At 41.1% G+C, this 23,218-nt stretch overlaps 3 protein-coding genes across 3 annotated transcripts; 2 read left to right on the top strand and 1 right to left on the bottom strand.

Annotated features, from left to right (window-relative positions):
- The first annotated feature begins 236 nt into the window (after window positions 1-236).
- LOC138224901 (uncharacterized) lies at window positions 237-9,990 on the top strand. The gene is made up of 4 exons (XM_069183096.1): window positions 237-348; window positions 6,359-6,415; window positions 7,619-7,942; window positions 8,336-9,990. Exons 2-4 carry the CDS (start codon window positions 6,379-6,381, stop codon window positions 8,446-8,448), a joined length of 474 nt encoding a protein of 157 aa, XP_069039197.1. The 5' UTR covers window positions 237-348; window positions 6,359-6,378; the 3' UTR covers window positions 8,449-9,990.
- A 75-nt stretch (window positions 9,991-10,065) lies between these two features.
- On the top strand, window positions 10,066-13,182 carry LOC102689962 (uncharacterized). Its single transcript, XM_069183095.1, has 2 exons — window positions 10,066-10,619; window positions 11,295-13,182. The coding sequence occupies exon 2, from the start codon at window positions 11,302-11,304 to the stop codon at window positions 11,941-11,943; it is 642 nt and encodes a 213-aa protein (XP_069039196.1). The 5' UTR covers window positions 10,066-10,619; window positions 11,295-11,301; the 3' UTR covers window positions 11,944-13,182.
- A 3-nt stretch (window positions 13,183-13,185) lies between these two features.
- LOC102690166 (uncharacterized) lies at window positions 13,186-21,576 on the bottom strand. Its single transcript, XM_069183097.1, has 4 exons — window positions 21,469-21,576; window positions 19,331-19,789; window positions 17,578-17,589; window positions 13,186-13,763 (listed from the first exon to the last, which is right to left on the bottom strand). Exons 2-4 carry the CDS (start codon window positions 19,778-19,780, stop codon window positions 13,338-13,340), a joined length of 888 nt encoding a protein of 295 aa, XP_069039198.1. The 5' UTR covers window positions 19,781-19,789; window positions 21,469-21,576; the 3' UTR covers window positions 13,186-13,337.
- Between the last annotated feature and the right edge of the window lie 1,642 nt (window positions 21,577-23,218).

Here is a 23,218-nt window from a genome sequence, read left to right as displayed (position 1 = left end):
ATGTGGATTGATGTATTTTCTTAAATCTGCAATTATTTGAAATGGCTGGACCAGGAGGATGACAAAATGAGGCAGCAAATTATACTTTAGAGTGCTTTCTGCTGAAAGGTGTTCCCACGCAGCCCCTGCCCCATATCTCTAATTTTAAGGTCCGTGGCTCTGAATCACTGCAGAGGGAGAGCAGTTTCAGACACTGCAGCTATTTTTTTTTTTAGTGGAGGAGGTGGTGTCTTAGCCAGTGCCTGGAGTTCTACTGCAGCAATAAAACTGCCTGATCAGTTCTGCACTGTGGCAGAAGCACAGGCACACGCAGGAGGACAGCAGAGAGAAATACACACACCAGCTCAGGTAAGAAACCTAAAACTGAAGAGGGTTCAATCTCCAGTAATGATGAAAAGAGAGAAATAATGCTTTAGCAAATTCAAAGTGAAGCTTTTATGCTTTTATTCAAGAATGCGTGATTGAAGAAAGAGACTTCTTGATAAATATACTGTAGATCTTCATGTTTTTGCTCATTAAGAATGCTTTCAAAGAGGGGCTTAACTGAAAATAGTATGTACTCAAATGATGGGGAATTTAATCAGATGAATGCAAACTGCAGGTAACATTTGCTGGAGAGGGTCTCAGCTAAACCCCTAAAACAGTTCAAATTAAAATAAATTAAGAACATTGTGGAGAGAAAACTGAGTGCTTGAAAGGAGAGACGATTGCCTGAAAACGACCAATTTTACTGCGAAGGATCAGGCTACAAAGTCGAAACAGGGGATAAAATACAGAGAGCAAGAGAGATATGATCAATATAAGCATCTGACTGCTGCAGCAGAGGTTGTGCACGCGGATGAGAGGGGGGCTGCTGGGGGCTGAGGGGGCTCTGCAGGAGCACCGGGGCTACAGAACACAACAAAGTGGGGAGCACAGACGGGGCGTGTGGGCTGAGCCCCTGCTTCTCCGCTGTAATGGCCGTTGGATGGGTTGTGTTTTCTGGATTTCCAGGGCAGTTCTTGCAGCGAAAAGCACGAAGAGCACTTTCTGATACAGATCTGCCCTCTGATATCTGCTAGGAGGCTAGCAGACAGGAAACGCTGGCAGAATAATATGCTGAGATGCTGCTGATTGCAGAGTCTGAGCACTGCAGCCTGCAAGACTGCAGAACCTGGAGGTGACAAGAATAATGTCCCAGTACATGGAAACGAGCCTCACTGCAGCTGTCATGTGGGGAAGTCTGTTGCAGATTGTAGTAGACAACATTTACGTCACCAGCCAGAACGCAGTGTGCTCTGCTAGGCATCCCATAAGGGGGCGAAGTGTGGGATCAACCAGGAATGAGGTGTACATTGAAAGCAAGATATTTAAGTGAATGCTCAAAGGCCAAGGCAAAGACAGAAAGAAATAAGGAGGTACTATAAGAAAGATACTTAGAAGTTTCTTCAGGGCAGCAACATTTTGCAGACCAACCACAGATTTACTTCTTAAATAAACACAATGTGGTTGTGGTTGAATTCCTAGAGGGGAAAAAAGAACTGCATTTTATTTCAATTACCAAAATTAATGAATGCAGCTGTTGTTTTCTAAAATAAGATTCAGATCTGAATGGTTTGTGGGCTTATGAATGTGAATTAGAATGCGGAATCACTGCGCTTGTTTGAGATAATGGACTGTCGCCTCTCGATATAGACTAATTTTTCAATAAGAGAGCTTGCATTTGAAATGGAAAACAATCTATAGTGACATACTGTATGAGTTGTGGTTGCGCATTATAAATGTGATACATCCCAGAACACACGACACAGCAAGTGCTCAGTGCTGAGTATGTTCGCAAAACACCGTCAGTTACCTAATGCTTCAAGTAGGACTGTCTGACTTCTGCTTGACTGAAGCCGACTCCCAGTCACGTTTTTTAAATATCCTGTCATATCCTCTTCAGGATCTCCACTCGGTCTGCTTCTGACCAAAGTTATGAATCTCTATGAATCCCCGTTGGAAATCTGATCCGTTTGATCAAGGACATCATCCCTCTAGTTCCTCCTGAAGACCTGAATGATTTCGAATGGGTGTGATCCTTCTAACTTCCAGTAAAGTCAACCATAGGTTGACACTCACACACTGCTCATAACCCGGTCAATGAGCTTGCAGCACTAAGCCTTTTGTTTCTTTTGTCATGTTACCAGATTTTGAAAGATTTGGTAAAATATAGTTTCCCAGGCAGAATTTAATTCACAGCAGTTCCCCTAAAAGAACTCTATACACTCTAAGTGAGGCTGAAAGCCACAAACATTGCGTGCACCATGTCACGCTCTCCTTCAAAACAACATGACTAAACTCCGGGCCATCTGGTAATGTGAGCTGGAGTATATCCTCATTAGCTGTGGCCAGAGACAGTAAACCAGAGATCATTATTGCAGCTTTGACCCTGGCTGGATCCGTTACAAATAAAACACACTCAATCTACTGTGCTTGACAATGCCCTGGGGTCAGGGCTGTTTTTTTTTAAAAATTGAACTTTTTTTCACTTTTACTATACGATTAATTAAGACACAGTGCTTTGTCTGAGTGACATTTAATGAATGCTGGAGCCATTATCCATTGCGCCAGCTTCCCGAGGCATAAGGAAAGCAGGCAGATTGCCATTCCACTGACTTAAAAAGGCAGTGTTTCCACTTTACTTTTCTCTCTGTATTGAAAATATCTGACTGTTTGCAGTCTTACTTTAAGAAGGCATGTGCACGTTACAGTTTTATTGTCATTACATGCTAAAGACACTAGTGAACAGGTTGTCTAAATGTGATCAGGGCCAAAAGTTTGGTCCGATTCCTAGAAAGGTTGACATATTACAACGTGTTGGTCTCACTGCCTTGAGCTACATTTTTGTTTATCATTTTTTTGGGAAAGGCTGGGAAATAACACTTGACAATACTTACCGTTCTTCACTCTATTTTAGCTTTTTTCTAAACATATCTCAGGAAACTTTTAATAATGTAATTATTTACAATTATGTAATTATGATTATTATGATGTCTTATAAGCGTGAACTATGCCATTGAAGTTCCTCCTTAAACTAGGGAAGGTATACAGCAGGGAAGGGTGTGCCTGGTGTAAGGTGCCTGGTGTACCAGATGCAAAGATAAATATCAGAAGTCATTACTTTAAACTGGGGACTGTTTGCAATACTAATCTTTATAAGAATACTGTAATTGGAAGAAAGCATTCAGCAACGTGTCTAGCACCAGTATGCAACTGATTCAAACAAAACCTAATCTGCCTAGTTTGTACTGTATCAAAAGCAAGATAGGTTCCACTTGACATCATATCTGAATGAAAAGAGTAACAGTAAGACCCCAAAGAGTGAAATGACTTCTTTAATATTCTGATTTTTCTGCTGACTCCTGCAGTTCAAATATAATGATGCAGCAGTTTATCACCTCTATATCTGCGCTGGTCGCCTACATCAGGCCTTTCAAGGAGACATGAAAAACAGACCCAGCAAATACCTAACAGGATATTGATATTGAACCCAATGGGCGACAACAATTCTTTAAAGCTTCCAAAAGCGGGGCATTTGTTACATGAACATAGACTAAGACACTTACATAAGAGAAGTCATTTTCAAGGTGATCTTGGGTCCTGGGATCTGAGCGCCCTTGGGATTGGGTATCGTTTGTGCAGAGATTGCATGTTCTCCCTTTATTCATGTGGCCGTTCTGCAGGTACTCTGGTTTCTTCTCACCTTCCAGATGCCTGAGTGTGTGTTTCTGTGTACAGTACAGCCCTGTGGTAACCAGGAGGTTGTTCTGCTTTACATCCCTGTGTCTGTCAGCCTATACTCTGATTCACCTGCATCACTTCAGCATATGCAGTAGCTATGGATGATGAGTAGATGGGTTATTTTCAAGACCTTTCAGCCCACATGTAGGAATCCTAATCCAGCGTTATTTGTTTATATTCCCTGAAGGATCCCATCACGTCAGCACAGCTGTATCCTGTTGTGGATTGTACTTTGCAGTGATCTAATCTCGTATGGCCTACAGGGAGGATCAATGCTTTTCCTCTCCTGTGGAGGAGGAATGCTGCTCCAGCATCTCAGATAGACTTATTGCTACACCATGAAAAGAAACATCCCCTATATATTCACAAAAGAAATGCATGGTGGAATTAAAGTCTGACCTACAGTATAGCTAAGATGTCTTTATAAGATAAGAAATGCAAATAGATCAAGGGAAATTTAATTGTGTTAGTTTCAAAAATCTGCATCACAATATTTCATCTTTATAATGTGTTTATGAAGGGCGTCAAAAATAATTCTATTTGCACTGCAGTATTTTCCAGGTATTGCATACATTATTGATGAATCTCCTTATAAATAACAAAAATGCAAATCAAACTTGCCTTTTGTATCCAGTTCTGGATCTGTAACAATTTAATTTAGCTGGTGAAGAATGCAGAGTTAACATTAACCGCTGTGTCAAAAAACAAAAAGCATCACGTAATTGTGCTAATGAAGGAGCGTGTGCGGGAATCTGGGTAATAATGCAGACTTGTTTATTGCTTTGGGAATTGTGGTCGGACATCTTGGCTCAGCTAGACACTTAAGCAGATCCGAAACCTTTGATTCTTTCCCCTAATGTACAGCACCACAATCTTTTTTCCCCAAGTGTACTAGACTTCTCACTGCCTAACATTCCCTGTCGGTTCCAGCCTTCACTTTTCACTTTCCCTGTGCTGGGCATCTCCGGGGCAGTGCCCCCTGAGGCAGCCTGTAAAAGCATCTGCCAGCCCTGGGCCTCAGCCGGATGGCCAGCCCAGCCGCTCTGCAGCTGCAGGTCCGCTTGGGCTCTGACCTCAGTGTGCTCAGCCTCCGCAGCCCTTTCCCGCGCAGCTTGCGGGAATACCCCGCTGCAGCTTCAGTGCAGCTGCCCCTCGAAACCCAAACTCTCTTCCACCACTGTTACTCCGGGACTGGGATGAGGGCTTTGAGGAGAGATGGTCGTTGGTCCTGTGGCTGCCCAGCCCATATCTCCGGACCCTCCAGTTCCATCACTAGGAGGTTCAGGCACTTCAGCGGGGGACCTGGATGACACCCATGAACCTCTGCCAGGCACTTGGCTTCCTGTCCCTAAAAACACGGGCTCTGCTGGTGCAGAGGGGGGTGTTTGGAGTTCTGCGTCCCTCTGTTCCCGGCCTCCAGGACTTTCTCGGAGGTTGTGAGTGCAGTCTTTCTCTTGCTTGGCTGTGGGACACACGCGGAGAGAGAGAGGGAGTCTTTGTTCTCCCAAGTTCCCCCCCAGGGGGCAATTTGTCTTACAGCATCAGACGATATGAAGAAAACCCACAAACAAACGACACACCTGTACGTACATGGCAATATCCACAGATACTGGATGAATGAGAAATAAAACCCATTTGTTTACAAACTGAGGAAGCTTGTATTTGTGTTCAGAAGGGAGGAATTCATTAAACAAAGGGTCGGAAGGGTCCTCTGGGATGGAATACACTTTAAGTACAACTCAGATCTGATAGACGTGGGAACTAATGACTTTCTGGCAGAAACTCCATTGTGATACAGCGCACCCCACATTTACCACAACGAGCACAGCGGGACACATTTATCTCATGGATGGAACAGAAGCCTAGAAATGTGTTGAATCAAATGCAGACATATTGCTACAAAATGTCTTCAGACACATAAAACGAAAACGGTAAAATGGTCGTCAGCAAGGAAGCACTGCTCATAAAGCAGACAGCACAAACAAAGAGTGGGGCAGTGTCTATGACTATCTTTTTGTTTTCCATGAGGATAGATTGTTCATAGTGTTTTAAGGAGTTTTACAAGAACAAATGATGAAACTACAGATTTTTATTTTGCGGGTAATACCAATTAATGTGTGCTGTGATGCAAATACAGTTTACAGTAGCTTTTGTCTCTGCTGAGGTGGTTTGAAATAAATATATGCTTTTATGCCTAAAGCTACCGTGACGTTTGAGTCTGATAAGTTTTTGGGTTGTGTAGTGTCCATGTTTCAGGCAACTATCGCCTGGAACTTTTTAATTCTAAGCATTTTAAGCTTGGGAAAACAAGTTTCCAACATACTGACATTTTATTTTGAAAGTGTTAAGAAGCTGTGTTCTGCAATGCTTTGATGAAAGTGTTTCGATGACAAATCAGCTTTTTTATTTCAGTCATGATAACTTCATATAATACAAACCTATATGTTGGTAACTTATGTTTGAAAGGTGCTTGAGTGTACTTCCCTGGACTGTTTGCAATATCTGCAGAAAATAAATTGCTCATGCTTGGTGAATGCGTGATAATACAGATGTTTGAATGTCTAACTGTAACATATTTTGTTCCAATTTCTTTCAGTTTTGCATAAAGACAGCAAGATGAACAGTTTGTTCATATTTGGTGTTTTTCTAGCAGGTAAGATGCATTTAGGATTATTAACTTATGATGCAATAGTAGGCTTAATCTGAAATGTTTGGTTGTACTGAGCTTTGCTCTTTGTTTACACAAAATTTCAACAAATAATAATAAAGCAACAGAAATTCAGGAAGGAGAAGACAGGAGGACAGATTGCCTTCAGTTGCTACTGGTATCTGGAATCCTAACTAAATTCATATTCCGGACTGAGCAGACAAAAGAAAGCTTTCTGTCTCGTACACTTTGTCCGTTGCCATTTTCTCACTTCAGGTGGGTAGCTGTGTCAGCATGCGTAGGCTGCAAAGGAACAAGTAATACGTTTATTCCATGCTGAAAAAAAGAAGAAAGAGAACACAACGTTTCGGCCATGGAGCCTTTTTCAGGTGTACTGAAGAAGGCTCCACGGCCGAAACGTTGTGTTCTCTTTCTTCTTTTTTTCAGCATGGAATAAACCTATTACTATTTTCTTACTTCTTCCAACATCACCTTTCATAGATGAAGGTATTTTCAAGTGATTGTGCTTGTCATGTTCAAAAATGTATGCACCATTGCCACACTGGGGCCCTGGGTTCAATTCCAGACCTGGGGTGCTGTCTGCATGGAGTTTGTATGTTCTCCCCGTGTTTGTGTGGGTTTCCTTTGGGTGCTGTGGTTTCCTCCCACTGTCAAAGGACATGTTGGTAAGTTCATTGTCTTCTGGGAAAACTGGCCCTGAAGCGAGTGTGTTTGTACCTGTGTCTGACTGGTGTCCCATCCAGCATGTGCCCTGCCTTCTGACCCATTGCTTGCTGGGACAAGCTCCAGCTTCTGCATGACCCTGAAGTTGACGTAGCAGATAGAACATTAATAGATGAATTGCACTTGTAAATGCCTTGGCAAAGTCTGCAGTTTGTTTACCTTATTTTGGTGACAACTTTGTCCAAAGCGCCTTCCCAAAAGCTCTAACTACAATACTAATTTCTTGTGCATGGTACCAATTTATCTGGTTGATGTTGCTGATGTATTTTATATAAGGTAGCTTGATCAAAGCCGAACAGTCTCTAGGGATGTGACACCAGTCAAGTTCAGAACACTGTTGTTCCACATGGCCACCTGCTTCTACTCTCCTGGTTAATGTGGAAAGAACCTTTCAGTCCGTGTTAGTTGTTTTTTTCCTCACACTGAATCGGTCAGTTCGTTCTAGCTTCTGTTGATCCTCCCCAGTTTCTGCGGCCCCCACACTCGGCGATAATAACATCAAAGTGTGCCGCCAAGAGGATGAGTCTCTGAGGATAGACTGCAACATCCCACCCAAGCCCAACCAGGTGAGCTCCTACTCCTTCTCCATGACCAAAGCGGGCAAGGAGACACCCATCACCAACAACTTCACCGGAGGCACAACAGATTTGAAATTCAAGGACAAGATCCGGGTGGTACCGCTGGAAAACAGCGGCTTCCGACTGACAATGACCAGCTTCCAGCTGACCGAGAACACCACCTTCATCTGCAAAGTCCAGAGTGTAATTGCCACTGCGCAGGTGGAGAAAGGTGAGGCTCATGAGAGAATCCTTTTCCCTTTCGAGTTCCCTTCAGTTCTCTGCCTCCACCCTGATAATCAGCATATTTATAAAAAGAATCACTAAGCAAAACCTGGGAAACAAACCTTTGTGTTTTTCCTTACATCTGACGGTGTTTTTTGCAGTCTGTCTGTGCTGCATAAGAGTATCGTCATCAGCTATTAATTATTGTAAACAAACAGAGGAAGACAGAAACACAACCCTTTTCCCTTTGCTAATGTCAGTTGTTTTGAAGTCAAATATTTCATTCAGTCAGTTAATAGTGATATGGTGAAATATGTGCTTTGTGTCTCTTTTGTTGTTCTAAACAAAATGTTTCTTTCTTCTCTTCTCTCTGTCTTATCTTCTTTTTTCCACTTTGTAGGTAAACTGGTGACCTGTTCAGCAATTAATGCATTTCTCCACAGCTGTCCTTGGCTCCTCTACGCTTTGCTTGCTCTTCAAGTGATCCGGAGCTGGGGTCTGCCATCCCTCTGAGCGATAACAATACAACGAGAATCCAAAAAAGCAAAATAAAAAAAAGAAAAGAACACCAAGAGGTCAGAGGATTAGAAATTAAATTGTCTTTTATGAAACCAACTAAGGGAACATGCATGATCCACTGTGGTTAGGCTCTGCAGCCCTTTTCCAACCTTCTGTCTGTTTTTGTTTTGGTGGGGGGATATACTCATCTGCCCAGGAATGGCTATGCCGTCTGTCAAGGAAAATAGTTTTAAAAAATCTAGACAAAAATAAAATCTTTTCTTTATACAGGTAATTATTTTGCTCATTTTCTTCCTACACTCTAGTTTCTTTGTGATATTATAAAAATGAACTGATGTTTTGGAAACAGGTTGTGCCATCTCCAGTAAATGTCTTGCTCTCATGGTGAAAATGCCTGCCTTCATTTAGAGTCACAGGCTTGTCACTGACTGTTCTGCACATCACTTGATATATAATGTTATACAGAACAAAATGCCATTCAGTAGGTATAACAACTAATCCTGCTGTACATTTTGCATCGAAATGAGTATGCAAAAGAAAGCAATGCCTCATGTCCGTCTCCATTAATCAAGTTATCCCAGACTGTGGGCTGATGTTCATGTCTCAGCTGTAAGGCAATTCCATGTCAGCTGCGATTGTATACAGAACACCCACACAGGAAGTATACAATTAAGCAGGACTAAACACTCCAAGCTGGAATAACAGGAACAACACTGAAAAGTAAAAGGATGCATGAAGGTCTATTGTAAGTACATCCACCTTCAGTAGGCAACATGTTATTGGAGCACCTCTAATTGTGTCCATCACACCGTATCGGTGGACACAGACATTAAGTGACCTTCACATCTTCAAGTATAATTTCTAAATTATAAGGAGTGTAAACATTTAATTGTTTCAGAATTTCCTGGATAGGTAGTACAGTACTCAAATCAAAACAGAAAAATATTCTGACCTGCAGAGAACAGCTGGAGAAAAATGTCGCTTTAAGTTCTGCGCTGAACACAGACATACTGTATAGTACAGTACCTTGTTGGACACTGCCCACTGCTATTTTTTGCTACTGCTCAAGTAAAAAAGGCTTGAAGTCCTAGCAGTTTCAAGACCTATACAGCCATTCTGAGAAAAGCTGCTCTTCATCGCTGTCCTTCCTGTGCTGTTTTGTTGTAAGCCCTTCTACAGACTCTGTACTTAGCTTGTTTTCCTTGACAGATAACTACAGTATCTGCTTAGGCTGCACTGACTGGCAATGCTTTATTAAGAAGTCTATTGCTCAGGTATATTTCTGTTCATTATCAAACCTTGATATTGTCATATTCAACACTGTCTTTATATGATCTTGTAAATCAAAGTAAAAAAAAAACAAATATGTGAACCAGTACATATGCAAACAAGTAAAACTTTGAACTACTAGTGTAATCACTCCTCTAAATTCTGTTTAACCTGTATAACAGCTACTACCAATACTCCAAGTGTGTCTGCAAAAGCTAAAACTGACTGTCCTTTCCAAACGCCTTTAATAAAGTTCTTGTCACAACAGCACTGTTCTTGCTTCCTTCTTCAGTTCAGCGCAGCTAACACAGCGTCAAGCGCTCGCCACACAAAAATGAGCTCTCAAAAGCGCACAAAGTAGCAGGCACAAGCACAAAAGTTTTTACTTGGTGATATTACATTATGTCCTGAGCTACGATAACGTGGAAAACCGTGGGGTTTAGTCCGTCTTTCTACTACGGTCCAATACGTGCTTTCTAGGTTAATCAGCGTCTCCCAACCGCAAGGTGTGCGGGTCCCTAGACAGACGTGCGTCATCTCCACGCTGTCTTGTCTTGCGCCCCTTGTTGCTAAATAACTAAATAATTTCTGAGACATCATCATCTGTGAGTCTCAAAAAATTGCTTATTTCCCGAAACTTCTTTTCCGCTTTTGTAGAATGTAGTTCAGAACTTAGTTCCACGATGTTCAATGTGTTTTCCGTGGATTAAGCAAACGGAAACTTAACGCAGCTGCGCCGGCGAAGGTGCATAAAGCGAGTTTGTGGGAAAGTACCTGGCAAAGATCCAAATGCGAAGCAATAACTTACAGAAATGAAAGTGAAAGAAGTCCGTAAAAACTACCGCTCCGCCCCAGGACAGTGATTTAAAAACTGAAAACAAGGGCCGCGTAAAAAGGTAAGACTTCCGTGAATTTATCCTTTATGTTTAATATAAAAATAAGTCTTTTACTAAATCTGACACATCAAGGGAAAATATTGCAGCTAAGTGTTGTTTGTAAGGTAGCCTAACGGTATTCATCTGTGTATGAACAATACACGGAAGACTATTGAGATTCAATGACCACGTTGAACCCGTCCTGAATCTTTTACAAACTGAGGTGTGGTGCAAATCGGTAACAGGTTTACAATTAAGGCTTACTAAGCTGAATTCATCAAGAACTTTTATCTCAATTTATCCGCGACTATCTTCAGAGCAACGCGAGAGCCAAGTGCGCTTTCTTGACAGAGGTGTGTCAAGATGACTATTTCTGCCTGTATTGATGTTTTCTTCATGTGGCACAAAAGCAGTTTTAAGAGTCCCTCTCTTCCTTCAATGCGTCTTAAAACGCTACCTGCTTCAACTTCACTGAAATAAAAACTCTTATTCTCAGAATTCTTGCAGCGTGGAGCAGTATTGGGGGGCTTTAGAAAAGCTGCTTGTGGTCCAATTTCAGCAGCTTTCATGAGTAAAGCTTCTTACCTGTGGTCAGAAACATATCGCCCGGGCGCCGTGGCGTCTCCATCGCCCGTCGTGACCCCCCCCCGAGCTGGCCACCGCAGACTCACGCCATCTTGTCTGTCCCTCTCCAAGCGCCTGGATGGCCTTGAGCTTCTGTGGCTGGGAGAGCCGGCTGGACGGGCGGCGACTGAAGCCGGGCCAGGCGCCCAAGCGGGGCCACGGCTACACCATGTACCACGGGACGCACAAGAGCAGCGCCCGGGCCATCGTCACCTCCGGCTTCCGGCCGTCCTCGGGAGGCACGCTGGGGCCGGGCGTCTACTGCAGCAGGGACATCAGCAAGGCCATGGGCTACCCTGGCTCCTGCAGCCCCGGCGACAGGGTGGTCCTCCTGCTCCGCGTCCGGGTGGGCAGGGTCAAGAAGATCGACGGCCACGGCGCGCTCCTGCAGACGAGCTGGCACCAGCAGGGGTACGACACGGCCTGGCTGCCGCCCTCGCCGGGCCGCTGCGAGGAGGACTGCGTGTGGGACCCCGGCAGGCTGGCGGTCGTGGGCGTGGCTCACTGCGCCGACCCGGCAGTCAAAAGCGAGCTGGAGACGCTGATCAGGCGCCAGGGGCAGGGGCAGGGGCAGGGGAAGGAGCAGGGGCAGGGGCAGAAGGCCCAGTGCAAGACGTGCGGGCGGCACACCGAGGCCTCTCACGCCGTGGGCAAGTGCTGGGGCTGCGGAGAAACTATCTGCCCCTTCATGACCAAGCATGTCTGCAGGAGGGGTGGCTGACTGAAGATAAAAGTTTTTTAAAAAAAACAATCACAGACTGTGAATGTGATTAGCCAAGGTGCTTGTTTCACAGATTTGTGAAGATAGTGTCTGCCCTCTGAAAGATGAACATTACGATGCGCTTCCTGGTGGTAACGCTCAGCAAACTAAGATAAAGCCCTTGTAAGACTGACATCTGATTGTGTGAGTATGATTAATATAGTCTCGAGAATAAGATCCTCAGAAACAGGGTTACCAAAACCATTATGTGGCAGTTTCCTTGTACCTTGTGTGCTCTCATTATCATATGCATCTTTTAAAACTTGAAAATTATCCCGTTTGTTCCATTTCTTTTTCAATGGATTGAATAATTGTTCCGATGTATAGAAACAAGCTAAGGTATCTTAAAAAAACAATTTAAAAAAAATAGATTTGCCTTCCAAGGCAGATGTCTTATCTCTGTCTGTTTCCTGTGTGGCAGGACGCGGGGGCGTGCCCAGTTTGGAGGGGCAGCCCTGGTAGAAGGGCGACGCCTCACTTTTCTAGTCCCAGCTGTCCCAGCTCCTACATGAGCTGGGCGGGTCCTATAAAGGCACACTGGACACCCCCCCAAACGGGACGAGCAGGGCACTGCAGCAGGGGGAGTTTGACACAGACTGTCCCAGAGGGGTTTGCACCTGTGTAAGGCGTTTTTTTTTTCCCCCCTGCCCGTCCCGTCTTCACCAGGACAGGCACTCCTTTTTTCACACATGGAGTTTTTATTTAGTTTTTTGCCTGATGCAGCCGGCTGTACCAGGCCGGAGCACCGCTGTGTCTTTTGCCCAGCCTGGAGGTTATGAGGCCCAGCGTTACACCTTTCTTCTGGCTTTTTGTTTATTTCTCACACTTTCTGTGTTGTGGTTGGTCCCTGCTAGCCTCACACCGGTGCTGCCGTCCCCTCGCGCGGGGCGTTGGCTGCTCACCGGTGCTCACCGTGGTGCCTCCCGCTCCACACTGTCACACTGACGTCTCCCAGTTGAGGAGAAAGAAAGAGGTGGAAGTGTCTCTGATAAATGGAGTTTCAAACAGAAGTTCAGGAGGAAGGTTGGATCTTAATCTCACCCACATCCACTTGCCTAAGTGTCTCAGTCTCGCACCCGGGACTTCCCTTCACATTTCACCCCTCTGTCGAATTCATCAGGACCTAATCAACTATTGAACAGGCTGTAAATCTGTGTCCTGGTTTGTGTATTTAATGAATAAACCCATGAATGACACAAAGGATTATCTGTCAATTTAATTTTATTATCCATCTTAAGGAAACAAATTTTGTCTTATAAGTGATCAAGAAATATACACAAACACCAATGAGCTAGAAGAGGCAGTTGTATGGCCTTTCTACTTCATTAAAATCGGAACATAAGCATTTTGAAGGTTTAATATGATTCTTCATCGTCTTCGAAAGAGGGAAAAGGTGGCAGCCTGCTGGGTTTGATGACCTCCATGACCTTGATCCTCCGGGGATCCCAGACGCAGTCCTCCTCCAGTCCGCTCGGCACCATCCCGCAGTGTGGGGGGACCCAGGCCGTGTCGTAGCCGTGCTCGTGCCAGGTCTTCTGCAGGTGGTGCCCCTGCTTGTTGATCTTCTTCACCTTCCCGACATCGACCTTCAGCTTCAGGACTCTCCTCTGCTGCTCGGGCACCTCGATGGGGTACCTGGAGGCCTTCTGCAGGTCCCGGCTCATGTAAACCCCCTGCCCCAGCATGCCATCCACGGACGGACAAAATCCATTCCTCTTGATGGGCTCGACTGCCTCCTTCGTGGTGCCGTGGTACATGATGTAGACGTTTCCGCTGACGGGCTCTGAGAATCTATCCAAAGTGTACAGCTCGATCTTCGGCCCTTTCCTTCTAGCTCGTCCCATCCTGACGGCACTCGCGCCTCTGTATGGGCTGCAAAAGGAAGTGTAGATCTGAGTCGTTTCTGTTCCAGCTGAGGTCATGAATCATGCCTTTGGCAGCGTGTTTGCAGATGAAACTGGGTGTGTATTTCCTGACATGCTGTTTAGTCTAGAGGCTGATTCCTACATTAAGCTGACATCTCTTTTACAGTAGCCATCACTGAATTTAATCACTTAAACAATATTGTTTTCTCAGATGTATTCTGTTACAGCTATCCTTAAGCTGATATGTACTGTATATACGAAACACGTACGTACTGTATATATGTGTGTCTTTATCACAAAACAGCAAGTCGAAGTTAAAATAAACGTGATGGAGAGAGAGGCACCATACTGGGATACAAAGCAAGGAGCTCAAAGGAGCAGCGTGTCAGGATGGACAAATAGGGGGGAGATGCAAATGCAGATGTATGAGGTGAATTTCAGGGGAAGGGTGAAAGTCTATAAACGAACAGTGAGGGTTTGACAAGAATTTAGTCCATCCATAATTGGTTAATGCTAGGGGAAAGTATGATCTTAATTTTAGGATAATTTTGACTTCTGATGTCTTGATGAAATAAGAGACCTACAAAGCCTGTAAAAGGATGCAGCCACCATCAACACAAGGCATGTTTAGCCGGAGCAGAAGCTACTGCATCGCCTGCAGTTCTATATATAATGATCCAACAGGTCCTTTCAAGTTCACCCAGAGACCATCACATTGATATAGAAATCTCATTGGTTGATCAAGATGTCGCCCTACCATCTTTATATATAACTACCATTGTGTTTTATTTTTTGTTAACTTTCTATAACTTCATCTCTGAATAGTTTTAAAAACTCTTTGGTCTTTATGGTTAAACTGTTGCTTGTAAATTCACCGTCTGACTGAGAGACTTTAATGAGGCAGGTGTATTTCTTAATGAAATGATATAAACCCCATTTATTTATCAAAGAGGGCACTCAGCTAATTGCTAGTAGCTCGTTAAGACCAGAAAAGTGCCAGAGAAAAAAACAGGTAAGGATTTGAATGCTTACGTAATCATACGTATAATACATATAATCCATTTATGTCTTTCCTTTTAAAGTTTGTGTACATGACAAGGCTACTTTCAGATGACTGCAAGCTTTAAAAGAAAGGATGTGAAAGGATGTGAAAACTGTGAGAAGGAGCTGTGTGTGTTATACAGACATCCGTGTTATTTCTGGTGTATTATTTCAATAAAAATGTTTCCTATCTGAATGAGGCTAGTTATTGAAGGCATTATAAAAAAAAGGATGTGAGTTAGGGAAAAAGTTAAAGCAGTAATCAGTTTTCAAGTCTATACTGTATATAATCTTTTTTTTATAATTCTCGTTAAGAAAACACAGTTCTGTTAAAGCTAGATTTTTCTCATACTAAGGATTTTTTTAAATGGAAATGTCTGAATGGTTGTTTGGCTTCGTTATTTTACAGTTAACAGTGCCCAGTCTTGCTGGCAGCCCAATCAATGTCTTTCTGAACGTCGGATAGGTCCTGCTTCCTGTTTGTTTCTTAAGTCGGTTATTATTAACACATCCTGTGACCCAGCAGATGAACATGGCATTTTTTTAAAGCTATTTTGCTGCTGTTAGCAGGACAGTAATTGCGGGAGAGAAGATCGGCCTGCAGAATAAAACAGGCTCCGTCAGGATCCTAGACAGAAAGGGACGTGCCCTGATACAGGTCCAATTTACTTTCAGTATCTTAATCGCTCAAAGTCTTCTATAGGAAACATAAATTATTAACTTTTTCGTACTCTTTTCTCCTAATGTGAATTTAAAAATGTATTAAAAAATGATATTGTTTGATTGTAGCTGCAACTTCAATTACTAAATCCCCTCATCTGAAGCAGCAAGATTGTAGATTATTAGTTCTTAATAAATTCTAATTTATTTAGATACATTGGTACTTACATAATAGAGCGGATAAAAGCCGGTTTGAGAACAGCCTCTTCTTTGCCCAGAGATGATTGTTCGTTTCCTTTCAGTTCTGTAACTCAGTTAATGGTGGGCGGATCCTGTACATTTCCCTGAAGGCTCTTTATTTAAGATTAGAGACTTCACATCTGTAGTATATGGCTGTTCTTTCACACATATCAGAGTTTCTCTCCAAATACGAAAAACTCTTGTAATGAAAGTGTAATGAAACCATTAACCATTAAAATCTATTTTAAGAGCAAGGTATGTTGGCCATTAAGCTGAATGCTCAGCAGTGAATGATTTTCATACTTGTTTTACTTGTTGTTGCATTGGAGCATTGCTTTTAAAGGACTGTTTTCAAGGTTTTTTTCTCCTCCTCAGTTGCAAACCTTGTTTCAAATAACGGGCGTGCCTTAAAAAAATCCCACTGCCACCTCGTTAGAAAAAGTAGAACCATTTGTTAAATCGATTTTCAAAAATATATTGAAAAAAGCGTACTGCAGGATTGTCAGTACATACTGTACAGTATCTATAAAAAGCATTCACCCCCTCCCAATGATGCCACAGTTTGTTGAATTAAAAGTGATGTACAGTACAGTGAATATTTTTACACAAAATTTGAAAGCTCCAACGAAGTGCATTTATGGCTGAAATCTCACTGTATTTCCTATATAATTACTAAATTATAAATGTATGAAATGAAAACAAACATGAAAATGATATGTTCAAATTTTGAGTTTTTATTTTCAGTGTTTTTGTTAATCTTACAAGTGGATTGGGGATTTTTTGGCGGATGAGATTTTTTTTTTCTTGCTGTAAGTTAAGGGTTGTTATAAAAACATAGTACCAATGTCTTTTTGTTGTGCTAGTTAAATTTCATTAGAGCCTTTTAAGACATTAATTCATGAAGCAGTTTATCATTAAACTTCCAAAACACAATTTGGTTTTCAAGGGGTATTTTGGTAATGTATCCAAATATTTCACATATACAGTATCATTGACTTGATTCCAGTGCTTAAGAAAAAACAGTTGTGGTAGGCTTCTGCATTTGTGACCTTTCCTGGTTTGTAGAGAAAACCCCCTTTCTCCTGTAGTACCTCTGTTGCCTTGGTGAATTTGGTTCTCCAACATATTTCTGTTTTTTAAGTACTCTGATTAGATAGCTTAGATTAGATAGCTGGCAGAGAAGAACTACATATGTTGCCTTTGTTGCCTCTCATCCAATTTAAATACAAATTTAAATCCTGTTTCTATGGATCAACACTTTCCTGTGAGTTATTGTTGAACTGTCCTGGAGGAATTATTTAATACTGATAAAAGCTAGTGTTATTTTGATTATCGCTCCACGCAGAAATGTGCCACAGGGCTGTTTTGAAAAATTGTGGTGTCAAGAGAAGAGCTGGTGACTCATCTAACGGAAAACCACTGCACTGGCATGCTCATTCGTGTTTATACCAGTTGTTCACTCAGATCTTTAGAATGGAAATTCCCTATATGCTGACATGAGCGGAAGCAGACCAGACTATTAGGGAGAAATTCTATGAATGTGTGTCCAGCGACTGTGCCAGCTGTGAAGAGGTTCCAGCTAACGGCTAAAGAGATAAAGAGACTTGAGAAACAGTCCCATCCTTCAGCAGTTAATCTGACAGTTGTTTCTAGGGTGCACATCAATCGTATCTGTGTCAAAATACCACACTTGCGTAGTCAATAACAGTATTTTCAATAGTTCAGAGTAGGGTATTTGGTGAAGCTCGCCTCGCTGAGGTATGGCAAGCCCCCTCAATATTGCCCGGACTGAACTAGGGAGCTCCTGCAAGGGTAGAGATGCGAGGCTTGTCCCCAGTGCGAGATATACTCGAGATATACTGTGTATGCACATATATTTAATGTGGAGGTGGGGGAGATAAGGATCTAACTTTCCTCCTAAACTTCAGTTCCAAACTCCTTTGTTTTCCGTTCTGATGTTCAGTGATTTCTATTCAGCAGCTCTGTTTAACTGAAGAGCTAAAGAGATACAGTCAACATCATCAAGTCCTGTGATGCTTGTGATGTAAATGTACCACAAAGAGTGAGAACCAGAAACGAGCAGCAGGGATTCTGCGCAGATAACTTTTCTTAACTTGAACCATCCCAGTATCCCAGCTGCAGTCTTTTTCAAAAACCGTGTTTGACTGTCCCTCAATTCAGGCTGTGTCATTACAGTGGTTGTGTCAGGTCTGAGGGTGTCTCTCTCCCACTGCAAACATTGTCCTCCACATTCACCTTCAGCACAGTAGCTGCTGGCCTTCAGAAGGTCCCACCTGACCTAACTGTATTTGAAGAGGCATCATTTTCTTGCCTTACTGGTAAAAGTAATCATGTTTTGTGAACAAAAGACATGCTGTCTAACTTTCATAATTAAAGCAAATGGTCTGATAATATCTTGACATAGAAATAGAGCTGAAAACACTATTCCCTTCCCTAAACACATCACCCCATATTCGAGTTTGCAAGGAAAGGATTTATTCATTTGAAAATTTAAAATTCGCTCCAGACGTTAATGTAAATGAGTGAATATTTTTAAGACTCGTCTAGTGTGAGGTTTTCACAGAGGAGTTCTGCAGCTTGGATATGGGTAGACTGCTTGCTTTTGGGCTGAGAAGTGAGCGATGTTCTGCACTAGAGGGTGAAGAAGGCCCTGAAACAGAAAGCTCAGTGCTTGTGTTCTTGAAAAGAAGGGACAAGATCGTTAAAAGACAGTAACTCTTGGAGACTGCAGGCTCTTAAAATGCACAAATGACTGGAGAGATGTTCCTTGCAAGAGATATAGGCATGTTTAATTGGTCTGTGGTCTGTGGTTTAGCTTTATACATGAAAAGGGCAACATTCTGAAATCAAATTGCAGAGCCTTTTCCTTGCAAAAAGGCTCTGTATCAGAACATCGTATTTAAACTGTGTATGTTTCAGGAATATGAATACTTTTGTGTTGGTATTTTTAAACTCTGGTTTTATCAATTGTATTCTAAAACCTACTGTGTTTATACTTATAACTTACCGTTCAAAGAACCATAATAATATTTTGTCATATCTCCTTGGGTGTAAGGTCATTAAAAGTCAAACAGCCCTGATAATATAATGGAGAGCTCTTTAATGTTTTTGATTGACATCCCTAAAGGGGAAGAATATGTGTCCATATGTCCATTTTACAATGCAGCGTGTTGATTTAAAAGAGAAAAACAAAAATAACATTTTATGTAAAAACAGTAACTTCTACTGACTACCTTGTGAAGCTCAAAATTTGTATTAAAAGTCTTAGGTTTTCATTTGTTTTTTATATTCATTAGGACAGAAAAATGTCACTGTTGAAAAAAATTACTTATGGAATTTAAAAAGAATTGTTTATGAATATATGTAAGCAATACACACAAAGCATTTTTTTTTCCATTTATCTTTATTTTACCTTGAGTTTAACTGGGAAAATGACCAAAGTTTCACACACATTTTGCAATGCAAAGATTTCCCCGTCAATAAAAACAATTACTGGCCGCGTGACCTGGCGGATTACAGACTGGATAAGGTACACGGGGATTAATCTCAGAGATCACTGTGATCCTCCGGGGATCCCAGACGCAGTCCTCCTCCAGTCCGCTCTTCACCATCCCACAGTGTGGGGGGACCCAGGCCGTGTCGTAGCCGTGCTTGTGCCAGGTCTTCTGCAGGGGGTGCCCCTGCCTGTCGATCTTCTTCACCTTCCCGACATTGACCTTCAGCTTCAGCACCACCCGCTGGTGCTCGGGCACCTTGATGGGGTACTTGCTGGCCTTCTGCAGGTCCCGGCTGACGTACACCCCCTGCCCCAGCATGCCTTCCTCGGACGGACAAAATCCATTCCTCTTGATTTTCCCGGCAGCTGCTGGCGTGGTGCCGTGGTACATGATGTAGGTTTTGCCATCCTCAGGCTCGGTGTAGCTCTGCAGGCAGGGCACAGAAGTAGGGTGGAAGTCGTCTTCTGCCCACATGTCTCAGGGCTGACAGCAATGGAGGTGATAAAGACCAGAGACATTACACACCAGTTTGACTACAGCAGAGTTTTTTTTTCAAAGAATGTACTTCTTAAAACCAGTAAACAAAACCACTTCATTCCCACTGCCTACTGCCTACCTTAATGTGGTTAGCAAAGGCAGCTACATAAATGAATAAAATGGAACCGGAAGCACCTGTCAAAATTTGTAATAAATTGACATTTTTAATTGCCAATGTAATTGATCTCTGATAAATGTTAAGACCTCCTCCTTTTCACCTGATTTGTCTTTAAATGCCTATAAACAAATAATCACAGTATTTAAATTTTTTAAACTTAAACTCCAAAAAATATTAACTTTCAAATTGTTTAAAAAATAATATTATGGAAATATTTCTTATAAATACATTGAACTATTATTTTTTTTAATTCAAAAATGCATCCGACCTCTTTACGATCATACCTTCAAAACTTTGAGGCTGCACTAAGTGGAGGCTTTTTTAGTAGACCAAATATTAAGTTTCATTTCCCAGGAAAGAGTGTTAAAATGGAAACGGATTTCATTGCTTGTTAAAAGAGTAACTTCTCTGTGGATTTTTTTTACTTTGTCAATGTCAGTGTGCCTTAATGTCTTTGCTTTGCTTTCAGGCTTTTAAAATGATATCATACAGATCGTGTAAGTTAAAACAAATAGGTAAGAATGTAATTTAACTAATTTAGAAAGCATAAAAAAACACCGCTCTACTTGTTTAAGGAACAGTGTTTATGGAATTTTCCCTCTCCTATCAGACAGAATATCAGTAACATTCAGTTGTAGCTAACAAGCTGTTTTAAAATTTAAACATGTCACTTGCTTTTATTATCTTATAGAAAAGCTTTCTGAATATATCTCAATGGGCATACTGCATTTATATAAATCACTTGTCTCCATCAAAACCACTTTAGGGATAAAGAAAAGAAGGCTTTATAAGCTATCTGTAGAATTTGAAAAAAGCTACATCTCTTTGAGAAAAACATAGCCACCTTTTTGTTTAATAACTTTATCAAGAACTTTGGACTTTTTCAATAATGGTTTACTTTCATTTTCACTCAATACCGTTAGGAGCTGTTGTGTCTTACTAGAATTTAAATATATGTGTTTATTATGTGTTTATTAAATTTATGTGTCTAGAATTTACTCTATCAATACATTAATAACCTAATTTAATTTTGTACAAAGAGGCAGGAATGGTTAATTTAATCTCTATCTTGGTAAAAAGTACAATACATTTTGGTTGTGAGAAAATGGCCATCTGTAACTGAGGCACATGATATTCATAATTTTTTTTTTCCATTAACGCCATATTCTGTGCTGGCATTTCGGAATGAAAGGGTTAATTAATTTCCTTCCTTTGGAAATCCATCTTACTCTAATAAAGTCTTACAAAATGCATAGCACACCAATGTAAAACAAGCTGATATCTGCAAATATAAGCTTTTCCCTCAATAAAAGTTTCTTGAACTCTAAACTACTAATTGATAGTACTACTAAGGATGTGTGTTCATTACTCTTTGATGAGATAATACTGCCAAGTACTGTTTTTACATAGTGTCGAGCATCAGAAATGAATGATATTGTTGGATATGGAAGGTGTTAATACTCGGGCTGGTGACTGTAAAACAATTTAATATTAAAAAAAAGCCTACCTGCTCCAAGTTCACAGCAACTTCTGGCAGCTGGGAGACTCCGACCTATTCGTAGATTAAACTTGAAGTTTATTTTTCCATTATATAAGCACACATCTCATTTGAATATTTTTACATGATATACTTCCTGTTCTATTTTCCTGTAGTTTCATTTCCAAGTACAGCAACACAATTGAAAGAGAATAATGTGTTTTGGCTAGTGTCCAAATTCAAATTACAAAATGTTAAATGCTTGTCCCAAAAGAGAACAAGTATTTTAAAAAGCAAACTTGTTAATGTATTACAGTGGAAAGACACTGACATGAATTCAACTGATAATACACTAATAATACATATAATACATTAATAACTGATATTCAGCCATATCCATTTAAAGCTTGTCTTAAATTTGAGACTTTCACTATTTAAAAAAACTGTCAGATAAACAATGTTTAAAGTACTTGTGTTTATTTTAAACTGGGACTAATAACCACAGTTCTTAAAACAAATACTTGGTTTGAGTCAAGAAATTAAATTGTTTTTTAACTGATGCTGCCTATAAAGCATAAAATAATTGAATCTTATTTTCTTAGTTTAGAGGCTTGAGTTAAGTTGCTTATTCTTTGTATAAGCTGGGCACTGAGCTGTGACCAGTCAACATCTGTTTTTGATTTATTAAGGTGAAAATTATTAAATCAATTTGTGTCTCAAATATTAATGGAAATAATTGAAAGATTAGCATTGCTTAATGTACTATGGAACTGGGGTTGGCACTAAACAGCCTTTCTTTAAAATGAGAGAACCTCTGGTTTCCCTTGGATGGGGTACCTGCTGACTTTCTGCCCCAGCATGCCATCCTCGGACTGTGTGAAACCAGACCTCTTGATTTCCCCGGCAGCTGCTGGCGTCGTGCCGTGGTACATGATGTAGGTTTTGCCATCTTCAGGCTCGGTGTAGCTCTGCAGGCTCTGACAGCAATAGAGGCTGGAAAAGAAGATGTTCATGACCAGACTCGTTAGACGCTTGTTTTCCTCGAACAAAGTTTTATTTAAAATTATGAACGAGCAGTGCACCCTCTCCATACCCACAAAACTGCTAAAGAAAATGTGAACAAACAGAGGGGGCTACTGTTAATTCCATAAAAACAATTCCAGAAAAATATTCTTAATCATATTCGTTACCCTTTTACACCTGACTTGCCAATAAACAGTTTAGTCCATTTTTAACACATGATCACATTAAAACTTGTTCAGAAAGTCTTGATATATAATATTCGTGGGTCAAAGCTCCACAGCCGAAACATGTTTCTTTTCTTCTCTTTTCAGCTGGAATAAACCTGTACTTTTTCCTCTGCAGCCCACATATGCAGACGCAGCTCCCTACGTGAACTACTTCAGTGTATATATATATAAAAGCATGAATATTAGATATCAATAGATGTTAATTTATATCAAGTAGTATAGATTGGGATATTTATAAAATTGTATGTAACTTCTGAATAAAGTCTTATTTATGGAAATAAATAATTTGTTTATTCTTTTAAAAATACTTAAACTATCATCATTTGAAATTCAGTGAAAAATTACTAGATGAAAAGACCATCAAATGTTTGAGGAAGAAGTCAGTGGAGTCGTCTTACTGTAAAAAGTCCAACAGTTAAGTCATTTTCCAAGAAAGGGTGTTTAAATACCTCCCTACAAAAAATATTCAAAATATTTGCCCATGAAGAATGTTAGTTGCGTTTACCTTAAATTTCTATATTTTGCTTTCA

Source organism: Lepisosteus oculatus, chromosome 23, assembly GCF_040954835.1.
Source record: "Lepisosteus oculatus isolate fLepOcu1 chromosome 23, fLepOcu1.hap2, whole genome shotgun sequence".
Taxonomy (NCBI): Eukaryota; Metazoa; Chordata; class Actinopteri; order Semionotiformes; family Lepisosteidae; genus Lepisosteus; species Lepisosteus oculatus.
The sequence above is the reverse complement of the archived record's forward strand: the minus strand, read 5'-3'. Positions and strand labels throughout refer to the sequence as shown.

Bases quoted from the DNA above. Each gene is read 5' to 3' on its own strand.
- LOC102689962 (XM_069183095.1), top strand. From the start codon at position 11,302: ATGGCCTTGAGCTTCTGTGGCTGGGAGAGCCGGCTGGACGGGCGGCGA.
- LOC102690166 (XM_069183097.1), bottom strand. From the start codon at position 19,780: ATGTGGGCAGAAGACGACTTCCACCCTACTTCTGTGCCCTGCCTGCAG.
- LOC138224901 (XM_069183096.1), top strand. From the start codon at position 6,379: ATGAACAGTTTGTTCATATTTGGTGTTTTTCTAGCAG. The intron at 6,416-7,618 runs GTAAGATGCATT...GATCCTCCCCAG, and splicing joins ATTTGGTGTTTTTCTAGCAG to TTTCTGCGGCCCCCACACTC. The intron at 7,943-8,335 runs GTGAGGCTCATG...TCCACTTTGTAG, and splicing joins CACTGCGCAGGTGGAGAAAG to GTAAACTGGTGACCTGTTCA.